This window comes from Dasypus novemcinctus, chromosome 10 (genome assembly GCF_030445035.2).
Source record: "Dasypus novemcinctus isolate mDasNov1 chromosome 10, mDasNov1.1.hap2, whole genome shotgun sequence".
Taxonomy (NCBI): domain Eukaryota; kingdom Metazoa; phylum Chordata; class Mammalia; order Cingulata; family Dasypodidae; genus Dasypus; species Dasypus novemcinctus.
This window is the reverse complement of record NC_080682.1, coordinates 116807339-116835299: the sequence shown is the minus strand read 5'-3', so window position 1 is coordinate 116835299 and position 27961 is coordinate 116807339. Positions and strand designations below refer to the sequence as shown.

General features: G+C 37.9%; 1 protein-coding gene across 8 annotated transcripts in view; it reads right to left on the bottom strand.

Annotated features, from left to right (window-relative positions):
• The window catches only part of ANKRD42 (ankyrin repeat domain 42), a 96147-nt gene that overhangs the window by 32282 nt on the left and 35904 nt on the right, over window positions 1–27961 (bottom strand). For all 8 annotated transcript variants that reach the window (XM_023583239.3, XM_071218293.1, XM_023583240.3 and 5 more), the window contains 3 exons: window positions 25665–25865; window positions 4377–4502; window positions 1519–1624 (listed from right to left, as the gene is read on the bottom strand). In XM_023583239.3, coding sequence (XP_023439007.2) covers window positions 1519–1624; window positions 4377–4502; window positions 25665–25865 — 433 coding nt within the window. The remainder of the gene's footprint in view (window positions 1–1518; window positions 1625–4376; window positions 4503–25664; window positions 25866–27961) is intronic.

Below are 27961 nucleotides of genomic sequence, written 5' to 3'. Positions count from 1 at the left end.
GGGTGGAAGATATGTTCACTATGTTGATTGCAGCGATAGTTTCATGGGTATAAACATAAGTCAAAACTTATCAATAATTTGTCCTGTACAAACACATAGTTTATTCCCTATCAATTATACCTCAATAAAGCTGTTTAGAAGACTAAAAATCAAATGGTACGAAGTTGATAATGACTCCAGGTGCCTGGAGTCTGAACCACACACAGTGCCTAAAACACACAAGATGTTATCTCGCAACTCCACCTCCAATGTCAACATAAATATTGCTTCCTCAAAAATTAAATAAGGGGAAGCAGATGTGGCTCAAGCAGGTGGGCACCCACCTACCACACGGGAGGTCCCAGATTTGGTTCCTGGTGCCTCCTAAAGAAGAAAAGTAGGACAGAGAGCTGACACAATAAAGACACACAGTGAGAAAACATAGTAAGAAACACAGCAAGCAGGGAGCAGAGGAGGCTCAAGTGACTGGGTGCCTCCCTCCACATCGGAGGTCCCAGGTTCGGTTCCCAGTGCCTCCTAAAAGAGAAGAAGAACAGAGAGCAGACAGCGAGCACAACAGTGAGGGCAGGGGAGGGGGAAATAAATTAATTAAATAAATCTTTAAAAAAAATTTTTAAGTAAAGTCTTCCCTGACCTCCACTGAATTCTGTCCCCATGTAGTTTCTCTTCATAACCCTCATCATCATCTGTAATAATGATTCTCTTCCCAACATTCAAATAGGACAGTTTGGGGGCACTTTTCCTCCTCTGTTCAGACCACATCTTATATGTACCATGTATACATGCATAATAATTGCATGTGTATATTTGTCTCTCCACAAGACTATAAACTCCTTGAGGGCAGGGACAGTGTTTTTTACCTTTGTATTCTCAACACTTATCACAGTACCTTGAATACAACTGGAATGGGAAGTTGAAGAAACGAACAAAGAAAGAAGCAAAATGGATGGACTAAATATTTCTTGAGGACCTGACCTGAATGAGCTGGTAGTGTTCAATAATAGGCGTTAATTTTAATTCAGATGTAAGTACCAAAAAATGTTTCAAAACCCGTGTGATTTATTTTTAAGGAGGCACTGGAGAGTGACTGAACCCAGGCCCTCAACCACAGGAGGCAGGCGCTCAACCACTGAGCTCCATCTGCTCCCCCTTCCCACACTCATGCTGATGACTCCTTCCCATCACACATTTCTTAACAGGGACACTAAAGCATTTGGGTGGGATTATTCTTCACTGCGCAGCAAAACACTGAGCACAGAATATGAACCCCACTAAATGTCACTGATGGTCTCCAGTCACTGTGACAACTCCCTCCCATGCACATTTTCATGTGTCCCCACCCTGGGTTGGGAATCACTGCTAGAGAAAACAGCCAGTATACTGACAAATGGCAATTCAGCTTGAAAACTGTCATTCCATCAGCATGTGACTAAGTAAACCCTCAGAGTTCTGAGTCAAGAGAGTATATGCAAAACTTCAAAAACAAAACAGAAGCACAAAGCAGATAGGGATCCATACCTCTTAGCGACATCAGTGGGTTTCTCCCCTGCTTCATTGGTGATATTACTGTCCGCTCCCACTTTAATTAACCATTGCAAACACTCTATGTGGCCTTGTCCAGCAGCTGAAAGAAAATTGATATTAATAATAACTCTTTTCCTGCGTATTTCCCATTTTCTTTCAGAGTTGAGTGCCTGGTATATACAGACCTCAATAAATGTCTATAGAGTTAGCGAGTGAATGAATGGATGAAAAAAATGACAGAAACCTCAGCTCTGCTATTATTAGCTGTGTAACCTCAGAAAAAGCACCTAACCTCTCTGGACCTCAATATCCTGATCTTCGACAGAGATGATTTCATGTTTATAAGGACAGCATGCTGCTGCTTCATAAGATTGTAATAAGGGTTAAATGTGCTAAGAGCTTTACACTCTGTTAAATGCCCTATAAACATAAGGCACTATTACTAAATCTCCATGATTGCTTCCTCAATAATTTTGTCCTTAGCAACTTCTTCCAATCCTCAGTTACTATTCCTGAATTCCCATTGCACGTGTTTTAACATACATTTTTGTCTTTAACACACATTCTGCCTTATGATAATCTCTAGTTGTTTTACGATATAAATAGGTGGCTTTTTAACAGCAGCAGGTCTGGATCTCATACTGTCTCCATAGTGAAGGAACATGGCCAGCACTAAATATATACCTGCCTCTCCGATGGTGAATTTAGCCCAATATTTCTAATACATCAAACAGGTAATGTTTAAAAAAGGACAGGGCAGGAAGAAAAGAGCTAAGTCATTTATCTACAATGAAACACAATAAAAGTGTTTTTACCCAAAAGAGCTACTGTAGATTGATTTGGATATGTTGATTAATTAGATCATTTTATAAAAGAGCAATGTAAAGTTACACAGTGACTGGAAATTTTTAAGAAATGGTTTGAAATAATTGGGTTTAGGAAAAAATAAAAGAAAGGGGAAGCCATACTGGATTGAAACAATTATTAAATGACTAAGACAACTGCCTCTATAATAGCGTTTGCAGCTACAGAACCTAAATGAAGAAAAAGCAGACAGATTGTCAAAATGTGGGATTCTAAAATGCGAATTAAACTATAAGTAGGCATGATTTTTTGCTCAATATGGATATAATCTAAACACACAGATGGTCCCAGGAAAAGGCTAATGGCCACAAATAGGCTCCTCCCCAGCTGCAGCCATCACCGCCTCCCCTCCCCCCACCCACCCCCCACCCCCGACCAGGTGCCTCCATCCCTAACCCAGGTGTCCTTGATGGTCAGACTGACAGAGAAGGGATGAAGCGCAAAGCCCTTTTGGTCCCTCCTCACTTTCTTTCACCCCTCACCCTTTAATGATATGAGCACTCCAAATACCCTGTTGTGGTACATCAGTCTCTTTATAACCTTCTTCCAGATCCATCAGTTTCATCTCAGTTCAAGTGGTGAAGAAGTGACTGACATAGACTGAAAACCAGCAGTCAATGAAACTTACTTTAATTTATTGTCCCCCAAAGATGGACTATTAGCATACAGAGTGAGCCTATGTTTCACTACTGTGTCTAAATTATAATCCCCACACGCACACTAGAAATAAAAACTGGTTATATCTAGGGTATCAATGGGGGCTTTGCTACAAGGCACCCATTTAAAAACAAAATACAAAAAAACAATTATTTTTTGTGCACATTTTAATCCTCGCCCCCATTCACAAATACCAGGGTGGAGAGTTTAATCTCAGGGCAGCCAGCAGAGATGGATGAAGGAAGGTACTACAAATCTAGGTCAAGCAACTCTTTGGTTTGGGGACCTCTCTACATGGAGGAGAAAAATCTCTTATTATTCCCCCTCTTGCCAGTCCACCCACCCTCTCTCGCTTATAAAACTTGGTATAAATAGTGCTTGGATTCTGTACTTCAGACACATTCGGATACATTAAATGAAGTTAAATTTTAGACTGTAACTAACAGAAACCGAATCTGTCATTTGAGGGTTGCCAGAAGTTATTTAGGAAGTGAAGTATAATTCAAACACATATCAATAAGCCTATTGTCTTTTTCCTCTTAATAAGAATTTTAGAAGAATTACCTGCCATCAGGGCATGAAGTAACTCTTAACATAATTTTACAAATGAAGCAGAATGGAATATTCAGATGCAGTCAGTTATAGATTATGATTTTGGTTTTATAAATAAAAGGAAGATTGGCAAGAATAATTTCTAGAGTATATACAAGGACACTGAGCCAACAATCTAACAAAGGTTAAAAAACAAAAACCCTAATCAGTAGTATAGAATTCTCACACAAAAGGAAGGAAAGTGTAGAGAAAAGCAGCAGACATCTTGAGAATTCATCGAAATCTAATGTTCATTGATTTCTCTGCAAGTAAAGCCATTTTCACACAGGCCTAAAGAAGAAAATACTGCATACCATATTTCAAGAGATACTGCATACCATATTTCAAGAGATATGGTTTCCATTTTAGCATAAATTAATAGGTTATTTTTAGTCCAAAGGAAATGTTAATACTAAGAAACTTGTCTAGCAGTGAATTTCACATCTTAACATGAGAATGTCACTGCGGAATTTTCAATGGAATTACCCTCAAATATGAAAACGTGAATGTCTGTCACCAAAAAAGGAACATCATACTTGAATTAAATCAAGCACTCTGAATACCATATAACTTAGACCTATATCTTCTAGAGCAACAAAATAATTTTCCATTTTCATGTGTTAAGAAAATTATTTTTTAAAGTAAATAAATCAGCAGCAATTGTGTCAAAAATGAAAATGAAAAAAAAATTTAAAAAGAAAAAGAAAACTGAAAATGAAGCAGGGATCATAACAACTCACCTTTATGCATAAGAGTAGATCCACTATTGTCACGTTCATTCACATTGATAACTCCATCTTCTACTAATTTCTTAAGCATTTCCAAATCACCCTTAAAGGCTGCCACATGACCTGGAAATGCTAAAGCTATGAATGAAAAAATGCAGCATTTCAGAAAACACAAAAATTCATTCTTCCCCCTACCTTTAAGTGGTCACACATTTCAAGTTTTAATATTCTCCCAAGTACGAGGCTGTTATATTGGACTTAGTTCAGTCGATGCGATGACGAGGTAATAAAAAAGAGAAACCTAAATTAAGATGATTATTAAGTGTACAGCCCTTCTCCTCAAGACTTCAAACGTGCCAGGCAAAGTATTATGCCACAACTCTTCCTAAACAACTTCCTTTTTGCCCCATGCCACTACGAAACACAAGGGAATGGTAATTTTCAACCCTTCATATAAAGACACACTTGGTCTCAAGAAAAAAGCACTTACTGTGGTGCCTAGCACAAAACAGGTGCTTGAGAAAATGTTTTTAATGATAATAACTACATACAGCGAGCCCTTCATGAATGCCAGGCACTGCAGTGAGCATCATAAGGATTGTGTCAATTAAAGCTCTTCCCAACTGTGAATTACAGCTAGTCCCATTTTTATAGATGAGGAAACGGAAGTTCATAAAGATTAAGGGACTTTCCCAGTATCACATAATAAACAGCAGAGCCAAGACTGACCTGACTTTACTGCTGCTTTTCATCATTCCTTTTGGCTCCTAAAGGTAAATGGATGGGTCTGAATTTGAGGAAAGTAGCAATACGCACTAATCTCAACAAGGGTAGTCAGTAGAAGCTCAGAAAGGAATTGAAAAATACAAGACAATTTTATTTAAGAAAAAAAATGCATGAAAAGTATTAACTATCATTCACTATTTAAAGATTGTCTTTTATGTATCAAGTTCAGTGTTAGATGAAAAAGACGTATCCTGACTTCAAGGAACTAACAGTTGTAGAGGTAACTGACATGCAAAAAATAATTTCTATTCAAACAATCCAAATGCCAATTTCCCCTAAATTAATGTATACATTCAATGTAATCATAACAAAAATCCCAGCAGATTTTTTTAAGGGAACTTAACAACCTGGTGCTAAAATTTATGTGGAAGAATAGTCCAAAAATATTCAAAAAAGAACAAAATCCAAGGAACCAGGTTATCATTGAGTTACAGAAATTATGGCAAGATGGCATTACTATAGGAATAAAAAAATCAACATATTAGACTAGAAAACCTAGAAAAAGACGCACACATATATATAGAAACTTTACAAATAACAGGGGTGGCATTACAAAACAATGCTGGGGCAATGGCGTCTGGGTGATGAGTTATCCACAGAAAAAATAAAATAAAATTAGATCTCTATCTGTGAAAATAATTAAAAAATAATTTATCACCACAAGGGAAACATTTCTTAAATCAGACATAAAACATAAAGGAAGCAAATATAAATATGATAATAATATAACCTAAAATTTCTATTTTTCAAAATATACCACTTGAAACACTGAATATTTTCCCCCGAAGAGTGGGACCAAGGCAAGGGTTTATTACTCTCACCATTTCTTTTCAACAATGTGGTAGTGGTCCAAGCCAATGAAATTAAACAAGGAAAAAAAATAATAAAAAGCACAGTTACTGGAAAAGAAGAACTAAAACTGTCTTTATGCACAGACAGGATCATTTACATTAAAAATCCTTAAGAACCTACAAAAAAGCAATTATAAGTAATAAGTGAATTGTAGTTACTAAAGGATACGAAATCAATATACGAAGTTAATACTATTTCTATATAATAGCAACAAAAATTTGAAAGCTAAAATAAAATTGCCTTTACAATAGCATCCCAAAATACAAAAGTTTATAAAATATGTATAAGAACTATAAATTTAAAACTATAAAACATTTCTGAAAGAAATTAAAGAAGACCTAAGTAAGTGGAGAGTACATTCCTGGATTGAACATTGCAATGTTCATTGCAAACCAGCATGCTTCCTTCTGTAAACAGATTTGCTGGTTCAAAAAATTTAATGGATAGTGGCAAACAACCTAGAATAGCCAAAGAATATTTAAAATATACAACCTAGAATAGCCAAGGAATATTTAAAATATACAACCTAGAATAACCAAAGAATATTTAAAATATACAACCTAGAATAGCCAAAGAATATTTTAAAAGAACAATATTGGAGGATTTATACTAGTTTAACACTTACTATAAAGCTGCAATAATCCAGTGTAGTAATGGCAAAGAAGTAGACATATATATCAATATGACAGAATAGAGAAGCCAGAAACAGATTCACAAATATCTGGGCAAAAGGTTTTGACAAAGGTGCCAAGATATTTCAATGGGGAAAGGAAGTCTTTCCAAAAATGGTGTTAGAACAATTGACCATATGTAAACATATACATTTTTTTTTAATCAACACTTTATTCACTCCATATCCCAAAATTAACTTGATATAGATTGAAGATCTAAATGAAAACACTAAAATTATAAAACTCCTAAAAGAAAACATAAGATATCTTGCTGAGTTTGTGGTAGTCAAATATTCCAGAGATTGGTCTGGTGGTGAAATAAAGTAATACAAGTACTTTGGAAAACATTCGACAGTTTCTTAAAGTTAAATATAAACCTACCATACACTCCACTCCTAGGTATTTACCAAGAGAAATGCAAACATACATCTACATAAATGTTTACTGCAGCTTTATTATAATAGCTCAAAACTAGAAACAATCCAAATGCTCCTCAGCAGATGAATGGCTAGACAAAACGTGGAACATCCATACAATGGAATACCACTTGGCACCTGGCAAGGACAAGGACTGAAATACTAATATGCACAACATAAATCAAACTCAAAATAATTCCATTTATTTATAAAACTCTAGAAAATATAAGCAAACCCTTAGTGGCAAAAAGCACATTAGTGGTTACACGAGGCCAGTGATGAGAGGAGGAATGAATGAAAGGAGTTACAAAAAAAACCTCTGGGGTGATGGAAACGTTCTGTGACTTAACTGTGGTGGAGGTTTCATGAGAATGAATCTATTTCAAAACTCATCAAATTGCACACTTTAAGTGAATTTAGTTTATTATATGTCAATTACACTTTAATGAAGTTTTTTTTTTAATGGATACCATAATCAAAGTGCAAAAACAAGCCACAGTGGCTGGGTAGTCTATGGATGTAATATTTCAATTGAGAGGAAGCTAGAGAATAATGCAGGGACTGTATAACATAGTGATTTTGATGGAGGATAAAGATTGTGGTTAATACTGTAAGTATAAGAACATTCTTCCTTTACAGTGTGAAGTACATGGTAAAACATGGGGAAATTACAACTAATGTAACTCAGAGGTTATAATTAACAGTTAATATTGTAATAGTTTTGCAGCAAGGAAGACATTTCAGTTCTAAGGGACAATAATAGGTGGCTATAAGAGGGCATGAGATTTTTCCTTTTGGAGTAATGAAAACATTTTAAAATTGACTTAGGTGATGACAGCACAACTCTGTGATGAATATGATGGCCACTGAGTGCACTCTGAATGTACTGTACAATCCATGGGACTGTATAACAATGAATCCTGTGGTAGAAGATGGACTGTGGTTAGCAGAACACATATAAGAACATTCTTTCATGAACTATAACAAGTATATAATAATAATACACGTGTCAGTAACTGGATGGGTTGGGGAGAAACTACACCAAATATAATATACGGACTATAGTTAGTAGTAATGTTTTGATGATGCTCTTTCATAGTTTATAACAACTGTTTCACAGCAATGCAGGGTGTTGGTGATGGGGTAATGTATGGGAGTCCTGCATGATGATACGCATGTTTATTTTGTAAGTTCACAACTTATACTATACACTTATTGATTATGGATGTTTGTGTACGAATGTTGTACTTCAATTAAAAACGTATCTCAGTAAAAAATTTTTTAAAAATCAATGAGGGAACAGATGTGGCTCAAGCAATTGAGTGCCTGCCTCCCACATGGAAGGACATGGGTTCAGTTCCCAGTGCCTCCTGAGAAAAAAAGCAAAACAAGCAATAAAACCAACTCAGGGAAGTCGATGTGGCTCAATGGTTGAGCACCAGCTTCCCACATAAGAAGTCCCAAGTTCAATCCCCAGCCCCTGGTACCTTAAAAATAAATTTTAAAGTCACAGTGTGAAAGAAAATAACTGTACCAGATAAAATTAATAAAGGACTGGTATTGGAAATATAGAAAAAAACAAATTTACTAGAAAGGGCAAAAAATGCCATTTTTTAAAAAAGGGAAAAGCAGGGAAATCATAAAAAAAACTAGACTAGCCAATAGCTTTACTTTTTTAAAAAAAGATTTATTTTTATTTATTTCCAGAGACGAGCAGGACAGGGACTGAGAAACAGTGGTGGAAAAGTTGTGAGGAACTTGCCCACCCACAGCTGCTGGGGCCCATCGCTGACTCCCCGGCTGGTGGAGGCTGCTCCCTGCCTGGCAGACTGCTGCAGACTGGGGGGGCTATGGCAGCCCCTCCTCCCCAAGAGCAGAGGGAGACATAGCCCAATTCTGATCCAGATACTCACCAGCAAATTTAGACCCCTGGATCCCCCTGGGTAATCCCATCCCAGACAGACGGCTTGTTTTGACCCACATCAGAGACAGTGTCAACAGAGGACTAAAAATGCCCTACCTTTTTAGTGTTCTGGGGAATAGGCCGCCAAAGAGTGCCATCTTTTGGGCAAGCGAGGCAAGTGCAGCCTCGGGGAGCTGGGAAAAAAAGGCTGTTTGGCATCTTTCTGGACACTTTGGAACTGGTTTGCACCCCCTCTGTGGTTCTCTAGCCTTATTTTGGCTGGGAAATACTGACAAACCAAGTGTTCATCACAAATAAAACCCCATCAACAACAAAATCGTAGACAAGAGAAAGGAAACAACCTTCAGAATAAACTTCATGATAATCAGATGCCCAAATATCAGCAAAAAATTATAAGCCATATTAAGAAACAAGAAGATATGTCCCACTCAAAGGAAAGAATTAAAATGTTTGAGGAGATACAGAGTTTGTAACAACTAATCAAAGATGTTCAAACAAGTGTCCTAAATCAAATCCAGGAGTTAAAAGAAAATATGGCTAAAGAGATAAAGGATATTAAGACAATACTGGACAACTAACATGGAGGTGATGATGGACATCTACCATACCAAGGAACTGAGAGAGACTACAACTGCTAGCAAGAGAGGCCATCCATTGGCCCTATGAGATCGCAATTAGAGGTGAACTGGGCATCACCATTCCAGAATCCTCAGGACTGGGGAATGAACTATGGTACTGGTATCTACTGTAAGCTTACTGTGATTATAGCAATGTTAGAAATTATATCATTGATGTGGAGGCAGTAGCCACTGGAGGTTCTGAGGGCAGGGAAAGGGAAAAACAGGTATAATACAGGCTCATTTTTAAGACTTGGGAATTGTCCTGAATGACACTGCAACAACAGATATAGGCCATTATAAATCTTGCCATACCCTAAAAATTGGGTGAGAAAGAGTATAAGCTACAAGGTAAACTTTAATCCATGCTTAGTGGCAATGCTCCAAAATGTGTTCATCAATTGCAATGAATGTACCTCACTAAAGAAGGATGTTGTCAATGTGGGAAAATGTGGGAGGTGTGGGGAGCAGGAAATATATTTTTTATGTGATATTTGTATAATCTAAGTTTCTTTAAAAAAATAAAATTAAAAGACATCACTGGGTGAGCATAAAAAAGAATTTAAATGCATGCAAAGAAAAATAACAGATCTTATGGAAATGAAAGGCACAATAGATGAGATTAAAAATATACTAGAGGGAAGTGGACTTGGCCCAGTGGATAGGGCATCCATCTACCACATGGGAGGTCCGTGGTTCAAACCCCGGGCCTCCTTGACCTGTGTGGAGTTGGCCCATGTGCAGTGCTGATGCGCACAAGGAGTGCCGTGCCACTCAAGGGTGTCCCCCACGTAGGGGAGCCCCATGTGCAAGGAGTGCACCCCGTAAGGAGAGCCGCCCAGCGCAAGAGAAAGTGCAGCCTGCCCAGGAATGGCGCTGCACACAAGGAGAGCTGACACAACAAGATGATGCAACAAAAAGAAAAACAAGATTCCTGGTGCCGCTGATAAGGATAGAAGCGATCATAGAAAAACACACAGTGAATGGACACAGAGAGCAGACAACTGTGGGGGGAGGAGGGGAGAGAAAATAAATAAATAAGTAAATCTTTTTTTAAAAAATACACTAGAGAATTTAAAATAAAAGAAAAAAAGACAAAAAATACACTAGAGGCAAAAGATAGACTGTGGTTAACAGGACAAATATGAAAATGTTTGCTCAAGAATGATAACTAATAATGCTAAAATAGGGTATTAACAATCAGGTAGGTTGGTAGAAAATATGCTAAATGCAAGATAAGGGCTATAGTTAGTAGTAATATTTTCTTTTAGGAGGTACCAAGGATTGAACCCAGGACATCTTGCTTGGGAAACAGGCATTGAACTACTGAGCTACACCTACTCCCCAGTAATTATATATTTTTTAAAGATTTACTTAATTTTTTTAAAAATGTACCCCCCCTTCCCCAGATGGTTCTCTCATCTGTTTCTTATTTGCTCACCTTCTCCAGGAGGCATAGGGAATTGAACCTAGGACCTCCCACATGGGAGGCAAGTGCCCAACAGCCTGAGCCATATTTGTTCCCCATGGGCTGCAGTTTCTGTTGGCTTGTGGCATCTGCTTGTTTAGACATTTGCTCGATGAGGCGGGTACAGCATCTAACTTGTTGAGGCCAGTGTGGCATCTAGCTCATCTTCTTTAGGAGGCACCAGGATCCAAAACTGGGACCTCCCTTGTGGTAAGTGGGCACCCAACTGGTGAGCTACACCTGCTTCCCAGTAATAATATTTTGATGATTCTCTTTCATAGATTATATCAAATATTTCATAAAAATTCAAGGCATTGGTGATTGGGCGATGTATGGGAAGGGTCTTGTATGATGAGATGATGTGCATGTTTGTTTTGTAAATTCACAACTTGTACTATACACATTGTTTATGTATATTCATGTATGAAAGATATACTTCAGTTAAATTTTATTTGGAAAAATACTTGAATCTGCAGGAAAAAGGATCTGCAAGCTAAAAGACAAGGTTTCTGAAACTGGACAGAAGAACAAATAGAGAAAAGAATGGAAACAATAGTGCAAGGGCTCAGGGAACTGAATGACAGTGTGAAGCAAGTGAATATACATGTTACTGGTGTCCCAGAAAGAGAAGAAAAGGGAAAGGAGGCAGAAAGAATATTTGAGAAATAATGGTCAAAAATATCCTCTTATGAAAGACAGATAATCAGCATAAGGGAAAAGTACACCATACTCCAAACAGAATAAATCCAATAAACCTACCCTGAGACCCATACTTATCAAATGCTGAAGATAAAGAGAGAAATCTGGAGTCAACAAGAGAAAAGCAATTAATCACATAAAAGGAATACTCAATAAGACAGTGCCAATTTCTCATCAGAAATCATGGAGGCAAAAAAAAAGTGGTATGATCTATTGAAGACACTGAAAGAGAAAAACTGCCAGCCAAGAATTCTTTACCTGGCTAAACTATCATTCAAAAATGAAAGAAAGTTTAAAATATTCAGAGAGAGGCAGAAACTGGAGAGTTCCCTACAAGAAATACTAAAGGGAGTTCTGCAAGATGAAAGGAAAGGACAGGAAAGAGAGAGGCTTGGAAAAGACTGTAAAAATGAAGATTATCTGTAAGAGTTACTAAAAGGGTAAAAAGAGAAAAAAATAAGATTTGACAGATAAAAACCAAAGAATAAAATGGTTGATGTACTGTCTTTACAGTAACAACATTGAATGTTAATGTATTAAACTCTCCAATCAAAAGACACAGATTGGCAAAATGGATAAAATAAGTAGTCCACCAAAACATGCTCTCTGCAAGGATTGACCTTAGACCCAAGAACACAAATAGGTTGAAAGTGAAGGGCTGAAAAAAGATATTCCATGCAAACAGTAGCCAAAAAAGAGCTGTTTAATAAAAGATAAATATAATTATAGAATTATTATCAGACAAAATAGACTTTAAATGCAAAGGTGTAAAAAAGTCAAAAGATACTATATATTAATGAAAGGGTCAATCAATCAAGAAGAAATAACAATCATAAATACACATACATCTAACCTGAGTGCCCCAAAATACATAAGGCAAAAACTGGCAAAACTGAAGGAAGAAATAGACACCTTTACAATAATAGTTAGAGACTGGTAAGTCTCATCAATAGATATAACTAGATAGAGAATCAATAAGAAAATAGAAAATTTGAATAATATGATAAATGAACTAGACCTAACAAATATGCAGAGCATTGCGCCCCAAAACAGCAAGAGACACACTCTTCTCAAGCGCTCATGGATAATTCTCTACAATAGACAACACAAAACTAGTCTCAATAAATTTTAAAAGACTGAAATTATACAAAACACTTTCTTGGATCATAATGAAAAGAAACTGGAAATCAATAATAGGTAGAGAATGGGAAAATTCACAACTATATGGAGGTTAAACAACACACTCAAATAATCAGTGGGTCAAAGAAGAAATTGCAAGAGTAAATGAGTAAACATCTCAAGACAAATGATAACAAGAACACAACATTTCAAAACTTAAGGTGCAATGAAGGCAGTGCTGAAAGGGAAATTTATAGTCCTAAATGCCAACATTGAAAAGTAAGAAATTTTGTGTGATCTATGTATCTTTGAAAAAAAAAAAAAAAAGATAAAAATTTTTTTAAATTAAAAAGTAATAAAGGGCTAAAATCAAAGACCTAATTGCATACTTGGAGGAACTAGAAAAAGAAAAGCAAACTAATCCCAAAGCAAGCAAAAGGAAAGAAATAACAAAGCTTAAAGCAGAAATAAATGAAACAGAACAGCAGCAACAAAATAGAATCAACAAAACCAAAAGCTTCTTTGAGAAGACTGATAAAATTGACATGTCCTTAGCTAAACTGACAAAGGAAGAAAAAAAAGAGAGAAGATGCAAACAAATAAAATCAGAAATGAGAAGGGGACATTACTTTCAAACCCACAGAAATAAAAAGATCTTACAAGGAAATTACGAACAATTGTATGTCAACAAACTGTTGAAATGCACTAACTCCCAGAAACACATGAACAACCTATAATGACTCTACAAGAAATAGAAGACCTCAACAGACCAATGACAAATAAAGAGACTGAATCCGTCACCAAAAACCTCCCATAAAAGTAAAGCCCAGGACCAAACAGCTTCACAGGTGAATTCAACCAAGCACTCCAAGAACTTATACAAATCCTGCTCAAACTTTTCCAAAAATTGAATAGGGAACACTACCTAATTTATTCTAAGAAGCCTATATCACTCTAATACCAAAGTCAGATAAAGATACAAAAAATAAAAACATAACAGACCAATCACTCTGATGAATATAGATGTAAAAAACCCTTAACAAAATACTTGCAAATCAAATCCAACAGCACAAGGAATAAAACACAATTGGGTTTTATTCCATGTATGCAAGGATGGTTTGAGACAAGAAAATCAACTAATACAGTATACCACACTAACAAATTGAAGGGGAAAAAAACCACATGATCATCTCAATTTTTGCAAAAAAAGCCATTTGAAAAAATACAGCATCTTTTCTTAATAAAAACAGTTCGAAAGACAGAAACTTGCTCAACATGATGAAAGGAATATATGAAAAACCCACAGCTAACATAATTCTCAGTGGGAAAGATTGAAAGCTTTCTCTCTAACACTGGGAATAAGACATGGGTGACCACTGTCACCACTACTGTGTTAGAAATTCTAGCTAGAGCAATTAGGCACAAAAAAGAAATAAAAGACATCCAAATCAGAAAAGAAGTCAAACTTTCACTATTTGAAGATGACATGATCCTATATATTTAGAAAGTCTCAAAAAATCTACCAGATAACAAGTTCAGCAAATTGGTGGGATATAAGATCAACATGCAAAATCCATAGTTTTTTTATACTGTTGTAACAGTTTGAATTTGGTGAATCCCAAAACAAAAAAATATCAGTATGGAGCCCTTTGCAGTAAATTCAGTTAAGGGGCCTTTCATTAGATTACTTGATAAGATCGCTTTGGGGCTTTTGGTTGGACTATATCAGTAAGGTGTAAGTCAGCTTGGGTCTCTGCCCTCTTGCTGGGTCTGATATAAATGGACACACACACACAGAGACACACTGAGAAAAAGGAAGCTACCATACTGATCCTGCCATGTGAGAGAGAGGATGCCAGGAAAACAGAGAAGCAGAGGCTGAGAGACGCCCTGTAGTCTGGAACCAGCAGAGCACAGAGGCAAGGAAAGAGGACCCAAAGGGGCCGGGCCCACAGAGCATCTCAAGGCTAAGGAGACTGTCACCTGAGAGGACACCGGGATCAACAGCAAATGACTCTGGTGAGAAAGCATTTCTGATGGTGCCTTGATCTGGACATTCCATGGCCTCAGAACTGTAAGCTTTTACCCCAAATAAATCCACTTTATAAAAGCCAACTCATTTCAGGCACTTTACTTTGGTGACCCTGTGGCAAACTAAAACACTAGTAATGAGCAATGTGAAGAGGAAATTAAAGGGAGAAAATTCCATTTACAATAGCTCAAAAAATAAAAAATCTAGGAATAAATTTAACCAAGGATGTAAAGGATCTATATTCAGAAAACTATGTAACATTGCTAAAAGAAACCAATGACATATAAATGGGAGGGCATTTGTATTCATGGATTGGAAGACTAAACATTGAAGATGTCAATTCTACCCAAATTGATTTACAAATTCAAAGTAATCCCAATCAGAATCTCAATAGCCTACATTGCAGATATGGAAAAGCCAGTTATTAAATTTATTTGGTAGGTTAAGGGGTCTTAAACAGCCAAAAACATCTTGAAAAAGAATGATGTTGGAGGACTCACACTTCCTGACTTTAAAACATATTACAATAGTAATATTATTATTCTACTATGGGCTTATTATTCTAGCAATGGAAGGCAGTTCTGAGGGACAGGAGAGGGAAGAATAGGTATAATATGGGGGTATTTTTGGAATGTTAGATTTGTCCTGCATGACATTGCAGTGACAAATAAGAGGCTATTGTATATTTTGTCATAAAATTGTGTGGACAAGGTATAAACTATAATGTAAACTGCAGTCCATGGTTAGTAGCAATTCTTCCACATGGGTTCATTAATTGTAACAAATGCACCACACTAATGAAGGATGTTGTTAATGTGGGAAAGTGGGGGAGAGGGAGGGAGTGGGGCATATGGGAATCCCTTATATTTTTTATGTAACATTTATGTAATCTAAGCTTCTTTATAAATTTTTTTAAAAATTATTAAAAAATTACAGAGCTACAGTGGTCAAACAAAACAGTATGATATTGTTATTATAGATATGTATATGTATAGATAGAAATATTGACCAATGGAATAGAATTGAGAGTTCAGAAACAGACCCTCACTTGTATGGTCAACTGATTTTTTATAAAGTTGTCAAGTACATTCAAAATATTCTCTTCAACAAAATATGCTGGGAGAAATAGATATTCATATCTAAAAGAATGAGAAGGGACCCTTATCTCACACCCTATACAAAAATTAGCTCCAAATAGATCAAAGACCTAAATATAATACCAAGACCATAAAATGCCTAGAAAAAAATGTAGAGAAGTATCTTCAAGATCTTGTGGTAGGTGGTGATGTCTTAGGCCTTATTCTCAAAGCACAAGCAATGAAAGAAAAAAATAAATAAATGGGTCCTACTCAAAACTGAATACTTTTTGTTCTTTCAAGGACTGTGTCAAGAAGATGAAAAGGCATTCTATTCAACAGGAGAAAATATTTGAAAACCACATATCCAATAAGGGTTTAATATACAGAATATATAAAGAAATCCTACAACAACAATAAAAAGACAACCCAATTTAAAAACAGGCAAAAGACCTGAATAGACATTTTTCCAAGAAGAAACACAAATGGTTAAAAAGTACATAAAAAGATGCTCAACATCATTAGCTATAGGGAAATACAAATCTAAACCACAATGAGATATCATTTCACACCTACGAGAATGGCCACTATTAAAAACAGAAAATTTCAAGTATTGGAAAGGATATGGAGAAATAGGAACGCTTATTCACTGCTAGTAGGAATGTAAAATGGTGCAGTCACTGTGGAAGACTGTTTGCCAGTTCCTCAGGAAGGAACAGCCCAAGTGTCCATCAGGAGATGAATGGATAAACAAAATGTGGTAAATACATATAATAGAATATTATTCGGCTGTAAGAATTCAACTCCTGATGCACGCAACAATATGGACGAACCCTGAGGAAATTATGTTGAGAAATAAGCCAGACACAAAAGGACAAATATTGTATGATCTTACTAAGTTCAATTAAATATAATGAGAAAACTCATGGAGTTAATATCTAGAATATAGATTACCAGAAGATAGACTGTAGGGACAGAATGCGGAGCAGATGCTTAATAAGTTCAGAATTTTGAATAAGTTTGACTGTAAATGTTTAGAAAGGGTTAGAGGTGATTGGAGCACATTATCATGAGTGTAATTAACAGCACTGCATCATGTGTGTGATTCTGGTTGAAAGGCGAAGTTTAGGGTTGTGTATGTCACTAGAAGAAAAACTAGAGGATGAAACATGTGACATATAACATAGTGGATGTCACAGTAAAAATACAAGAATGTTATTCCATAAACTAGAACAAATGTATGTCACTAATACAAGGTATTAAAAACAGGTTGGTTTATCAGAAAAAAATACACCTAATACAAACTAAAAAAAAAGTTATTATCTTTGAGTAAGTGGTTTATTTTTCTTTTGGCAGCTCCAGGCTTGAGAGTATTTTTTTTCTACTTCCCTACTGGTTTTAGTGTTTTGGAAATCTTCAGATGACTTATTTGATCTCTGCCTTTGGCTAGATATAGTAATCTGAATGAACAATGATTTTCATTGAGATGGACAGTAGAAGAAACCCAAGGGACATGGATTAAAGTGGATTTCTGAATCCAAGAAAGGAATTAGATATTTATAAAATAGATAAGTTTTGGTTTTCCATCACAAACCACCCTCCCTTTTTTTAAATAAAGGGCAGCATTATTATGATTTTAGGTTTTAGATATCGGTTTGATTTTAAACCCAAAGGTATACTATGTATATGTTTTCATTTTAAATAAGTAACTGTGGGGAAACGGACTTTGGCCCAGTGGTTAGGGCGTCCGTCTACCACATGGGAGGTCCGCGGTTCAAACCCCGGGCCTCCTTGACCGGTGTGGAGCTGGCCATGCGCAGTGCTGATGCGCGCAAGGAGTGCCGTGCCACGCAAGGGTGTCCCCCGCGTGGGGGAGCCCCACCCGCAAGGAGTGCGCCCGTGAGGAAAAGCCGCCCAGCGTGAAAAGAAAGAGCAGCCTGCCCAGGAATGGCGCCGCCCACACTTCCCGTGCCGCTGACGACAACAGAAGCGGACAAAGAAACAAGACGCAGCAAATAGACACCAAGAACAGACAACCAGGGGAACGGGGGAAATTAAATAAATAAATAAATCTTTTAAAAAAAAAAAAAAAAAGTAACTGTGGGGGAACTGATGTGTTTCAAGCATTTGAGCACCTGCCTCCCACACGGGAGATCCTGGATTCGGTTTCTGGTACCTCCTAAAGAAAATAAACAAACAATGAGCAGACAACAAGCAGACATTGAGCAATGAGCAAAAACAACAAGCAAACAGATGAGGGAGTCATCGGGGTGGGGAGTAGGCTAAGTAAGTGCATTGTAAACATCCAAACTTCATATCTAAAGTTCTTCCCAAAAGCTTGTTTGCTTTATCTTTATATTTAGTATTAGAAAATTTGTAACTAAGCTGTTTCAAAATTTATAGCTCAAACTGAAATGACAGGTTAGAAATGGCTTCAGGGAACAGATGTGGCTCAAGTGGTTGAGTGCTTGCTTCCCACATGGGAGGTCCCTGGTTCAGTTCCCAGTACCTCCTGAAACCAAAAAAACAAACAAGAAATGGCTTTGTAAAATTGCTATTTCAAGTGGAAAACCTTTCTATTGGATTCTGAAAAATAATTGAACACATTTATTACTAAAGTATTAAAAATCTAAAAAACATAATTTACCTTTTTTCAATGTACTTTAGAGAATGCAACCTGCTTTTGATTTGTTTTCTCTGTTGTTTTCTTGTTCTCAATTTCATTTATTCCTGCTCTTATCTTTAATAATTCTTTTCTTCTTCTTGTTTTGGTAATGGCTTCTTTTCTTTTTGTAGTTTCTCCAGTTGCTCAGTTAGATCTCTGATTGTACCTCTTTCTTCTTTTTTAAATATAGCCATTTAGGGCTATAAATTCCCCTCTCAGGACTGCCTTCACTGTAGCCATTAAATTTTGATAAGTTTGATTCTCGTTTTTATATATCTCAATACATTTACGAATTTCACTTACAGTTTCTTCTTTGAACCACTGATGGTTTAGGAGTGTTTAGCCTCCACACATTTGTAAATTTACCTCATTCCCTTCTATCACTGCTTTCCAGTTGCATTCCATTATGATCTGAGAAGATGCTCTGTATAATTTCAATCTTTTTATATTTATTGAGACCTACATTGTACCCTAACATGTGGTCTATCCTGGAGAAAGATCCATGGGCACTTGAGAAGAATGTATAACCCACTGAGTTTGGATGCAATGTTCTGTATAAGACTGTTAGTTCTAGTTCATTTATCCCACTGTTTCAGCTCTTTCCTTGTTGATCTTCTATCTAGTTGTTCTATCTAGTGATGTGAGTGGTATGTTGAAGTCTCTAATGATTATTGTAGAGATGCTATTTCTTCCATCAGTTTTGTCAGTGTGTGCCTATGTATTTTGGTTCATCCTGGTTAGTTACATATATATTTATGACTGTTATTTCTTCTTGTCTTTAATTAATATATATAGTCTTCTGTATCTCTTGTAACTTTTTTGCATTTAAAGTTGTTTTGTTCAATATTAGTAAAGCTACCTCTGCTCTTTTTTGGTTACTGTTTGAATGGAGCATCTTTTTTCCAACCTTTCAGTTTTGCTGGTTTGTAGCCCTGATTGTAAGGTGAATTTCCTGTAGACAGCATATAGATGGCTCATGTTTTTTATCCATTCTGTCACCCTAAATCTTTTGATTGGGGAATTTAATCCATTCACTTGCAACAATATTAATGTAAACGTATTCTTTATTTCTACCATTTTATTTTTTTGTTTTGTCAAATCTTATTTTCATCTTTTTACTCTTACTCTTTTGGTTATCCTTTCTACTATTCTTTCTTCTTCACACTACTTCAAATCTCCCTGTACTGTCTTTTTCTTTCAGGTTGTAAGGCTCCTGTAAAGGTGGATCATTTTTTACAAACTCTCTTAGTTTCTGTTTGTGAATATTTCATACTCACCTTCATATTTGAAGGACAATTTTGCTGGATAAAGAATTCTCAGCCTGCAGGTTCTCTCTTTCAGTATCCTAATTGTATCATTCCACTGTCTTCTCTCCTCCATGGTATCTGATGAGTAATCTGCACTAAGTCTTACTCAGCATCCCCTGTATGTGATGGTTTGCTCCTCCATTGCTGCTCTCAGAATTTTCTCTCTTTATTTTTTTAAGACTTTTTTTTTATTTATTTCTCTCCCCTTCCCCTACCCCCCCCCCCCCATTGTCTGCTCTCTCTGTCCATTTGCTTTGTGTTCTTCTGTGTCCGCTTCTACTCTTGTCGGCAGCCTGGGAATCTGTGTCTCTTTTTTGTTGTTGTTGTTGGGTCATCTTGCTACATCAGCTCTCCGTGTGTGCGGTGCCACTCCTGGACAGGCTGGACTTTCTTTCACGCTGGGTTGCTCTCCTTATGGGGCACACTCCTTGCGCGTGGGTCTCCCCTGCGTGGCACAGCACTCCTTGCACGCATCAGCACTGTGCGTGGGCCAGCACTACATGGGTCAAGGACGTCCTGGGTTTGAACTGCAGACCTCCCATGTGGTAGGCAGACACTCTATCAATTGAGCAAAGTCCACTTCCCCTCTTTATCTTTAATATTTGACTTTCTGAGCGGTATGTGTCTTGGAGTAGGTCTATTAGCATTTATTCTGATTGAGGTATGCTGCGCTTCTTGGATATATATGTTCATTTCTTTCTTGAGAGTTGGGAAATTTCAGATATTATTTCCTCAAATACTTTGTTCCCCTTTTCCCTTCTCTTCTCCTTCTGGAACTCCCATGACACATATGTTGTTCTGTTTCATGTTGTCATTCAACTCCCTGAGCCCCTGCTCAATTTTTTCCATTCTTTTCTCTCTTCAATTTCAGCTGTTCTATCTTTTGTATCACTTAGTCTTTCTTCTATCAATCGAGTTTGACTGTCTGACTCTAATGTGCTTTTTATCTCACCTATAAAGTTTTTCATTCCCATAAGCCCTGTTACTTTTCTATTCAAGTTTTCAAATTCTTCTTTGTGCTCACTCAATGTCATCTTTCTTTTCTTCTTTTATTTCCTCTCCCCCCCGCTTTGTGGCTTGCTTGCTATCTGCTCTCTGTGTCTGTTCGCTGCACGCTCTTCCGTGTTTTTGCTTGTCTCCCTTTTTTTGTTGTGCTACCTTGCTGAGTTGGCTCTCTACGGCACTTGCAGGCCAGGCAGCACTCCACAGCACCTGGGCCAGTAGCTCTCCGCAGCGTGCAGGTGAACCTGCTTTCACAAGGAGGCCCTGGGACGCGAACCCAGGACCTCCCATATGGTAGACGGGAGCCCAACTGACTGAGCCACAGCCGCTTCCCCCTCGATGTCTTCTTGATGCCTTTTATCACTTTAGCCATATTGTCTTTCAACTCATTAATATTTAATATTGGAAATTTGTGTGCATCTGGTTAATTAGTTGTCTCAAATCCTGTGTCTCTGCTGGGCCTTTGATACATTCCTTTTCTTGGGCCATTTCTTCTATTTTCTTAGTATGGTTGTGATTTTAAGCATATGTCTAGGCATCTAATTAGAATAGTGAGATTACTCAGATGCTCAAATTCCTTTTCTTTTGTAGCGATTCAGTGGTGGGAGGCTGTGTGTTACTGCTGTTCTTTAATTCTTGGTTCAACCTCTTCTGGGTCTTTAGGATTATATCTTAATTGCTCAAATCTGGGCCCTGGATCCAGTAATGGGTTGCAGACCTGCTTCCAAGGGACTTGGGAAGGGTATCTGTAGAGGCCATAAAAAGCCTCTTACATGCTTACTTTTAATTTCCTCTTGTATACCTCCTTGGCCCACCAGCAGATTGTGCTGTTTGGCAGCCCTCTCAGTTCAGTGCCTGTTCCAAGTGTGTTTGCTGCTATACTGACTGGATCAGTGTGAAACAGGATTCTGCCTTGAAGCTAAGAGATTCATAATTCAAACTTTCTCAGAGGCAGTTTTCCAACCTTTGCTGACAGACCCTTCCCTTTTCCAAGGGATGAAAAAATTTCACTCCCCTCTAGGTCCTTAACAATCAGTCCCAGTCAGTAGAAAGGGAGATTGAGAGGATCAAATTGAATTTGACAATATATTAGGCTTCATTTTTTAAGAAGTTTTGGATCACAGAGGCATTCAACTATGGCAGGGGAGGAGCACTGGTGTGGGGTGTCATTGATGGGGTACACATGGCTGGGAGGGAGTTATCCAGGGCATGTATATAGGGTATATAAAAATGGTTAGATATTTTTTGGGTATTGTCATAGTAGGCAGACAACTGAGGGAGTGCTGAATTCCTAGCCAGGTGAGCTCTGTCACATTCCCCAATGGAAGAGCAACAATCCCCCAAGTAGAAGGGCAAAGACCAGGGAAGAAGGATGGTCCAATGATGGGCTCTTGATACTGATGACTATGCTTATGAGCCTGTGTGCTTGAAATTCCAAGTAGGCCTAGAGCTACAGGGTGCCTAAGAGTTACCTCCTGAGAGCCTCCATGTTGCTCAAATGTGGCCACTCTCTAAGCCAAACTCAGCATGTAAATGCATTACCTTCCCCCCAGCGTGGGACAAGCCTCCCTGGTGCCAAGGGATTATTACCAATCACCAGCTGGTGATGCAACTAGAAAAAGACCTTGAATAAAAGGGGGAAATGGTAAAGACAAATTAGTTTATATGACTAAAAGACTTCAAAATGAGTCAGGAGGTCATCAGAGGGGTCGCACTTATGCAAGTCTCAGCAGGATCCCAGACACAGCCAAAGTAGATACAACCCCAGATACTGGGGCTCCTGAGGGCTATGGAGAGACACAGGTTCTATGGTCATGGCAGATGGCTCTGGAATTCAGTGCCTTGCCAGTGGATCCTACTTAGGAAGTTGTGCTCCTGCGTGTGATGGAGTTAGACTCAGATGTGACCTTTCTACACATGCCTCATCTTCACTTTTACTGAACCTGTGGTTGGCACTGGGATTGGTGCATACTCAGGAAACTTTAATCTCTGGACTGGCCATGTGCCAGCTGGGCCCTGAGCCTCAGCAGAGTTGCAACACCTACTCTTTGGTTTGTTGGACTTACCCAGGTCAGCTAACAGGGAGGTGAAGATGGTCAACCACCATTCTGGGTATTCAACACCAAGAGTGTTTACAACTGTGAGCAGGAGAATCGCGTCCATCAACCACATGGGATCTAAGTCACCTCTCGATTTAGAAGTGGAGTGAACATCACCATCCCAGGGTCCACAGGATGGAGGAGTAACATACGGTTTAGAGTGGACTTACTGGTATTGTACTATAGAACTACTGTGACTCTAGCAATGGAAGAAATTGTATCATTGATGCGGAGACAGTGGCCATGGGAGTTTCTGAGGGCAGGGAGAGGGAAGAAGAGGTGTGGTGTGGGGACATTTGTAGGCCTTGGTGTTTTCCTGAATGACATTGCAAGGACAGATGCTGGACATTATATATTCTGCCATAACCCACTGAATGGACTGTATACTACATTATACTACATTATACTACAATGTAAATAATCCATGTGGTGTAGCAGTGCTCCAAAATGTATTAATGTGCCACAATGATGAAAGAGGCTGTTGATGTGGGAGCAGTGGGGTGGGTGGGGTGTGAGGTATATGGGAACCTCTTATATTTTTTAATGTAACATTTTTTGTGATCTATGTACCTCTTTTTAAAAAAAGACAACTAAAAATTTTTTTTTAAAATTTTTGACTGTATTAATAATCAAACGCAATGAATGTACCACACTAATGAAAGAAGTTGTTGATGTGGGAAAAGTAGAGGATGTGAGGAGTGGGGCATATGGGAACCTCCTATACTTTTTAATGTAGCATTTTGTATGATCTATATATCTTTTAAAAATAAATAAAAAATACATTTTGAAAAACAATATGTTAAAATACACTTCTAAAAATAAATAAACATTTAGATTTGGTGATTTTAAACAAAAATAAAGATGTCTCATCTCCTAAAACTGATACTTGCTTGGTATCAGGTGTCATTCCAGATTATCTTCTCTTCCTTGTGCTGTATAAGCACTAAAGATTTTTCCAGGTATTAACTTCTACTATTCCGCATTTAAAAAAAAGAAAAAGAAAAGCTGCACTCTTAACTTTGTCTTCAGAGAGGACAGACAAAGATGCCAAGATGTCTAGTCCAATGATCCCAGTGTGCCATCCAAATATTATCATTTTCTACATAGGTTGTGGGTGAAAAAAGTAGGGAAGCACTGCATTAAATAGATTCTCGTATGTACATAAGGAGATGTACAAGATTATCCATTACCATATGGACTGTAGTAGTGAGAAGTTGCAAACAACCTAAATGTGAAATTGGAGAATGGAAAAATAAGTAATAGTTTTCATAGAATAGAATGCATTGCTATGCAACACTTAAAAAGAATAAACTAGAATATATACATAGCAATCTAATCTCAGAAACAAAATAAGCTATGGATAAAAGCAAGTCTTAGAAGAATATGTAATGTTTTATCCCATTTTTATAAAGTTTTAGAATTTGTTTCAAAGACTGCTAATTGTACCCCAAAATCCCCCTCCTTCAATAGTAGTAGAACTGCAACTGGGACACAGGTGCAGCAGCTAGGTACTGAACTCTCTAGGCTTTTTCAATGTAGGTATGGCCATGTGACTAAATTCCTGCCAATGGAGTTGACAATCTCTCATCCTAGCCTTATAATACCCTCGATCACTCTCTACCCCAAGCTGGACTAGCAACAACTAGAGAGAACTCAGAAGATCACAAGTCCCTGAATGACTTCACGGATTCACTCTCCTACCCAGGCTGTCACATAAAAGATGTCATTTAAGCCTGAATTTTAGGATTTCTTTGTTATGACAGTTTAGCTTATCCTAAAAAATACATAAAGCATGCTATATGTTTTTGCAGATATATATATAACTAAAATGTAAAACCATAGAATAGGATGATTAATCCAAAATAATAGTTACCTCTGAAGAAGAGGTGAAGAGAAGGGTATTAGGGAGAGAAATCTAAGGGGCTTCATCTGTACCCACAATATTTTATTCTTAAACTTAGATATAAACTGTCTTCCTTATGTGAAACCTCTATATTTGTTTCTAAAATATTTCATTATCAAGAAAATCTAGACAGGAAGCGGATTTGGCTCAATGGATAGAACGTCTGCCTACTACACAGGAGGTCCATGGTTCATATGCAGGCCCTCCTGACCCGTGTGATGAGCCAGACCACATGCACTGCTGATGCGCACAAGGACTGCCGTGCCACGCAGGAGTGGTCCCCACATAGGGGAGCCCCACGCTCAAAGAATGCGCCCCAAAGGAGAGCCACCCAGCACAAAAAAAGTGCAGCCTGCCCAGGAGCGGTGCTGCACACATGGAGAGCTGATGCAGCAAGATGACGCAACAAAAAAGACACAGATTCCCATGCCATGGACAAGAATATAAGTGGACACAGAAGAATACACACATCGAATGGACAGAGAGAGCAGACAACTGGGGGGCGAGGGGGGAAGGGGAGAGAAAAAAAGAAAAAAAGAAAATCTAGATGAATGTGTGGACACATATATGCAAGACATTTTAATATAACATTTTTCTTATAACTGCTTTCATTTCCATCGATTCTACTTACTACAGGCTAAAACACTTCAGGTTTGTCACTTACTCTCATTATCTTCTGGATCATTTCCATCATACTCAGCCCCCTGAATAAACTGTAAAATGTTCTGCTTGAAGAACCTCTGGGCCAGGTCCAATACATTTTCTCCATTATCATTGAAGGCTTTTAAAGCTTGTGTTGCTTGGTTCATTCTGCTGAGTAGGAACTTAAAACACTGAAGGTGGCCTTCCATGGCTGCCAAGTGAACTGCAAGCAAGAGGCAGAAAAAAGAACTTAATTTTTAAATTGAAAATAAAATAACGTAAAAAAAAAAAAAAGAAAGAATACATTGGCTCTAATCTTCATAGGGAGGTAACTATTTCTGGCCCATATAATAAGAACTTACCCCCGGCAAGAAAAACAGACCTTTTTTCCTAGCCTGCATCTCCTTATTCAGTCTTCTCATCACGTCAAAGTCACACTGAGTATCGGTGTAAAAGACCAGCTGAGGTTCAGAAAAGAGCAGTCCCCAGGAAATTGTCTTAGAAAGTGAAATCCCCATTTTGCAGCTTATAATTACATGAAAAAATGTTCATCATGTAAATTTTTAAAATTAAGTAAAATTTAATATTTTGGGAAAAACGAATAAAACAATAATCGCTATGTAAATACGAATGATTACTTTTATCACTGTACATCTGCCCATTTTCTACAATCATTTATTATATTTAATATATAACAAGGGGACAGGATCAAATGGCAGAATGGGCACACACACCTACCTCACCATTTTCTATCCTAAGTCCTTGAAAATATAGAAAAAAAGACATTTTTTAAAGTATAAAGGACTAGAGGAACTAACAAGAATGCCAATAACAGACAAAAAATGTCAAGAAAGAAAGCAAATTAGATCAGATTGATGGAGAGATACAACCCAAAGCCTTCTTCAAGAGAATATTAATGGCTTGTATTAGTTAGCCAAAGGGGTGCTGATGCAAAATACCAGAAATTGGTTGGTTTGTATAAAGGGTATTCATTTGAGGTAAGAGCTTACAGATACTAGGACATAAAGCGTAAGTTCCCTCACCAAAGTCTATTTGGAGCAAGATGGCTGCCAACATCTGCGAGGGTTCAGGCTTCCTGGGTTCCTGTGTTCCTGGGGCTTGCTTTTCTCTGGGTTCAACGTTCCTTTCTTTCTGGGGCTGGCTTCTCTTTCCTCTGCATGCTGACTTCCTGGGGCTCCAGCTTAAGTCTTCAGCATCAAACTCCAACATCAGAAACCCTCAACTCTGTTTTTGCTATGCTTTTTTATCACCAAGGGGTAAGGACCCTAATCATAACTCAGTCATGCCCAGGTACAGATCAGATTACAAATATAATCCAGTATTTCTTTTTGGAATTCATCAATAATATCAAACTGCTACATGGTTCTAAAGTGTTACAAGCTTTAAAAAATCCATGCTTGAAGAAGAAATCACGAGAGAAATCTGAAAGTACTTTGAAGTATGTGAACATTGTACAGCAGATTCTAGGCAGGGCAATGTGACAAGGGGAAAAAACCATAATACACATTGTAGCAGTTTGGCATTGTTTATGAATTCCAAAAATACATACTGAATTGTGTATATAAACTAGCCTGTTCCTCTAGGCATATCAGATTGTATTAGATTCAGAGGTTTCACTTTTATTTGATTAAATAATGATTAAGGCTTTGATTCAGTCACGTCAGTAGGACACTGAGTCCCCGCCCCCTTGGTTTGAGTCCCCTTGGTGGGCAGGGACTCACAGAGAAAAAGACATGGCAGAGGAGAGAGTTGGAGTTTTGAGGCCACAGGAAGTAAACAGTCAGGAGAAGGACACTGAGGAATAGAAACAGCTCCATAGATATGGCAGAGGCCCCAGGAAAAGAAAGAGTCTGATAGTCTACAGCTGACCTTGTGAAAAGAAGAAAGCAGGAAAGCGGATTTGGCTCAACTGATAGACCATCCATCTACCATATGGGAGGTTCAAGGTTCAAAGCCAGGGCCTCCTGGCCCATGTGGTGAGCTGGCCCATGCACAGTGTTGATGCGTGCAAGGAGTGCCGTGCCATGCAGGGATGTCCCCCGTGTAGGGGAACCCCAAGCACAAAGACTGTGCCCTGCAAGGAGAGCCACCCTGCGTGAAAAAAGCGCAGCCTGCCCAGGAGTGGCACCACACAAATGGAGAGCTGACGCAGCAAGATGACGCAACAAAAAAGAGACACAGATTGCCAGTGCCGTTGACAAGAATACAAGCAGACATAGAAGAACACACAGCGAATGGACACAGAGAGCAGACAACGGGGATAGGGGGAAAGGGGAGAGAAATAAGTAAATAAATAAA